This window comes from Lipotes vexillifer, unplaced genomic scaffold (genome assembly GCF_000442215.2).
Source record: "Lipotes vexillifer unplaced genomic scaffold, Lipotes_vexillifer_v1.1 scaffold213, whole genome shotgun sequence".
NCBI lineage: Eukaryota > Metazoa > Chordata > Mammalia > Artiodactyla > Lipotidae > Lipotes > Lipotes vexillifer.
Genome location: NW_006780610.1, coordinates 566904 through 571153, shown reverse-complemented (window position 1 = coordinate 571153; position 4250 = coordinate 566904). Strand labels below are relative to the sequence as shown.

Genomic DNA, 4250 nt, shown 5'->3' with positions numbered 1-4250 from the left:
GGTACGCGGGCCTCTCACTGTTGTGGCCTCTCCCATCGCGGAGCACAGGCTCCGGACGCGCAGGCCCAGCGGCCATGGCTCACGCAGCACGTGGGATCCTCCCAGACCGGGGCACGAACCCGTGTCCCCTGCATCGGCAGGCAGACTCTCAACTACTGCGCCACCAGGGAAGACCTCCAAGAACTTTTTATTGTCAGACTGAAAAGGTGCCTAGAATCCAGTGGCCCATCTCATCAATTTATGCGGAGGGAAACAGGCCCAGAGAGGAGGAGGGACTGGCCCCAGGTCAGGCTTGCCGGGGAAGGAGGGCCACCAAGCTGGGGGTCAGGAGGCCTGGGCTTGAATCCCTGGGTGAACTGGGGCAAGTCCTTTTTTCTCTCTGGGTCCGACCAGCTGTGGTTTGGGGCTGGGGCTCAGGGGTACCTGGCTGGGCAGGGAACAGAGCAGGGAAGGATGCAGACCTTCATAGGCCTGGAACATGTGTTCTTGGTGGTAATCTAAAACATTTTTATTGATATTCAGAAAATTTGGAAGTATTACAGAGTACAGTGCAAGATTCCTTTGAATTCTACAAAGGAAGCACAAGACTTGTAGGGAATTTTGACCTTTTAACATGCCCCCAGCTTCCCATACTGCCAGCTTCTAGGGTTGGTTACGTCATGGAAATTTTCAGAAGAAATGGAGGACTGGTTTCCTAAGATTCTTTGGAAGTTCTCTGACTTGTTCTCTCTGCCATGGTGGAACGTGAGGTCCTTTAGACTCAGAACGAGACTAACCTGAAATCAATGCCTGGCTCTGCCACTTAAACTGTGTGATCTTTTCAACTTACTTAACCTCTCTGAGCCTCACTCGCCTCATCTTGAACAGGGCTCACAATCCCTGCGTTGTATGGAGACTGTAGAATGTATTCTATCAGTACTTCCAGTACTCAGGGCTGACCTGGCAGGTACTCGGGAGGTGCCCGTACTTGGCGGTGTCCTTCCTCCTCCCCCCACCCCCAAGCACTCAGAACCGGGCTGGCACATAGTGACACTGATAAAGAGGTGTAGCCTGACTGACCTCCCGCTGGGGAAGCTGGGAGGTGGAGCCTCTGGTAAGGCAGATAATCCCCCAGGGGAGAAGAACTGAGGCCTCTGAGGCCCCCCCCAACCAACACAGGTGTTGGGAAGGGGCTGGGGAGCCAGGTGCAGGGGCGGGAGCAGGAGAGGGGCTTTCTACTCCAGGGAACACCACTCCCTGGGGGTCCAGCTCCCCTCCTCTCAGAGCCCCAGGAGAAGCCAGGCAGGACTCTGCTGGGACGGGCCTTGAAGCCCTAGCTGTTATCTCCCAAGACCAGAAAGTACTAGAGACAGGGAGCCTGGGGCCCTGAAGAGTCAGGTGAGTACCTGGAACTGGGGGTGAGGGGTAGGAGGGTGCCCTGGGCAGCAGGGAGGACCCCTCCTTCTGGAGACAGGCGGGAAGGACGCAGGAGGGAGAGCCCTCGCGGATCAGAGGTTCTGGAGCTGGGCGGATGAGAGCAGGTCCGTATGCCGGGCAGATCTGGAGTGGTACCTGGCATTGCCGCCTGTGGGACTGAGGGCAAGTTACATCACGCCTCTGGTCTCCATTCCCTGGTACATGAGATGGGGTAATGCCAGCTCCCCAGAGTTGTTCGTGCCCAGCGCAGTTACACTCAGGGCCTGATACTAAGGATTGCAGAGACAGAGCGGCTCTGTGGAGTGGTCTAAGAAGTGAGGTCTTCTGGCCAGAGTGAGGGATTTAACCAGCATTTATGGGCACCTGGTGTGTTCACAAACACCCACACACGTTATCTCAGGTAATGATCTAACAGCCTTCTGAGGTGGTTACTGGATGTTGCCCATTTTTTTCAGAGGAGCTCACTGAGGCATGGGATCCTAGAGATTGAGTCAATCGCCATGGTCACATAGCTAGGTGGCTGAAAAGAGCCAGGCATCCTGCCCAGCCCTGCAGATACCCAAACCCCTGCTGTTTCCACAGCAGTGCCTGAGCCAGGAGGTCCAGGCCACCAGCAGGGAGGCCTCAGAGGTGGGGCATGGTAGGCCCTGCAGAAGTTCTACTCCTCCAGGTTCTTGTGGGGAGCCAGGTCAGGGGAGCTGTGGACTCCCCAGCCTTCCTCTGTCCCCAGGACAAAAGCAGGCAGTGATATGGGGCCCAACAGAAGTTTAGAAGGAGATATGTGTAGGAGTGCCTAAGGTGAAGCCCAGGGAAGGACCAGGGGCAGCCGAAGGGCTCTGTGGCCTTGGGCAAGCCACTTCACCTCTCTGAGCCTCGGTCTTCTTGTCTGTAAATGGGCCTGATGCCACGTGCTTTGTGGAGATTTTGTGAAGGTTCCACCAGGAAGGGGCTTTGAGGGCAGAGCTACTCTGCATCAGGTGGGTGGGAAGGGGAGGGGAGGGAGGGCTGCAGCCCAGAGGGGACCTGGGCTGACCTGAAGGTGGGCAGTGAGCAGAGGCGGGGTCTGGGGTCTTCATAGCCAGTGGATGTGCTTTGAGGGGCTTGCTGGGATTCAGGGCCTCTGTGGAATTCACAGAAGCTCAGAGAAGTTGGGGGAAAGTCTGGGCCTCTACCCACCTTGGGGACACCCAGCCTATCCCGCTTTCCCTGGTCAGGCCCTCCCAGCAAAGGGTTAACAGTCTTCTCTACCTGCAGTTGCATTTTAAAGACACGAAATTAAAGCAGGTAATTTATTCTCCCCACACACGAAAGAGCAATTAGTTCTAAACAGGGCTTAATCAGTCACCGCGAGATTGATTTCTGGAGCCCTGGGTTTTCGGGCTCCTGGCGCCATGCCAGGCTGGCAGGGTGGTGGGGAGCGGACAAATGAGCCGCAGCGGCATGAGCCCTTACATAATCTGCTAGGGGGCCCTGGCAGCCTGGCTAGCCCCGGGCGGGGCTTGGCTGAGTTGGGGAGGGGGGGGTCTTTGCTCCCCCGCTTCAGGTCCCTTAGGAGTTGCCTCCCTGGAAAGGCTAGACCCAAAGCTCTGGCCTCACCCTACAGACAGTGCCTGTGTGGGGCAGGCGAGCGGGAAGGATGGGGCGGGTCCGGGGTAGAGGATGGATAGTCTTGAGTTTGTCCGACCTGGTACTTACACCTGTTCCCCCCTTCTCCCCTTTACCCTTTCATCTTCCCTATTTCCTCCCCCTCCGCCTTTTGGCTCCTCTCCCGTTCTCTTATACTCCCACTTCTCTATTTTCTCCCACTCCTCTTCCCATCAATTACCCCCTCACTTCCCACTCCCCCACCCCTATCCTTGTCTCTGACCACAGAACTCCATCCGGCACAACCTGTCTCTGCACACCCGGTTCATCCGCGTGCAGAACGAGGGCACAGGCAAGAGCTCCTGGTGGATGCTGAACCCTGAGGGCGGAAAGACGGGCAAGACCCCGCGGCGCAGGGCCGTGTCCATGGACAACGGGGCCAAGTTCCTGCGCATTAAGGGCAAGGCCAGCAAGAAGAAGCAGCTGCAGGCACCGGAGCGAAGCCCCGACGACAGTCCCCAGGGTGCGCCAGCCCCGGGACCCGTGCCTGCCGCGGCCAAGTGGGCCACGAGCCCGGCCTCGCACGGCAGCGACGACTACGAGGCGTGGGCCGACTTCCGCGGCGGCGGGAGACCCCTGCTCGGGGAAGCGGCCGAACTGGAGGACGACGAGGCCCTGGAGGCCCTGGCGCCGTCGTCGCCGCTCATGTACCCGAGCCCGGCGAGCGCGTTGTCGCCCGCGCTAGGTGCGCGCTGCCCGGGGGAGCTGACCCGCCTGGCGGAGCTCGGGGGCCCGCTGGGCCTGCACGGCGGCGGCGGGGCGGGGCTGCCCGAGGCGCTGCTGGACGGCTCGCAGGATGCTTACGGGCCGCGGGCACGCGCCGGGACGCCCGCCTACTTCGGCGGCTGCAAGGGCGGTGCCTACGGCGGGGGCGGGGGCTTCGGGCCGCCGGCGCTGGGCGCGCTGCGCCGCCTGCCCATGCAGACCATCCAGGAGAACAAGCAGGCCAGCTTTGCGCCCGCCGCCGCGCCCTACCGCCCGGGGGCGCTGCCCGCGCTGCTGCCGCCACCGCCACCCGCGCCCAGGGCCGGCCCGGTGCTGGGCGCGCCCGGGGAGCTGGCGCTGGCGGGCGCGGCCACCGCCTACCCGGGCAAGGGGGTGGCCCCGTATGCGCCGCCGGCGCCCTCGCGCAGTGCCTTAGCCCACCCCATCAGCCTTATGACGCTGCCCGGCGAGGCGGGCGCGGCGGG

At 61.1% G+C, this 4250-nt stretch overlaps 1 protein-coding gene across 1 annotated transcript in view; it reads left to right on the top strand.

The window, feature by feature from the left end:
- FOXO6 (forkhead box O6) overlaps positions 1 to 4250 on the top strand; it is a 21115-nt gene that overhangs the window by 16583 nt on the left and 282 nt on the right. The window contains 1 exon segment of the mRNA XM_007453732.1: positions 3289 to 4249. Within this exon segment, the coding sequence (XP_007453794.1) occupies positions 3289 to 4249 (961 nt within the window).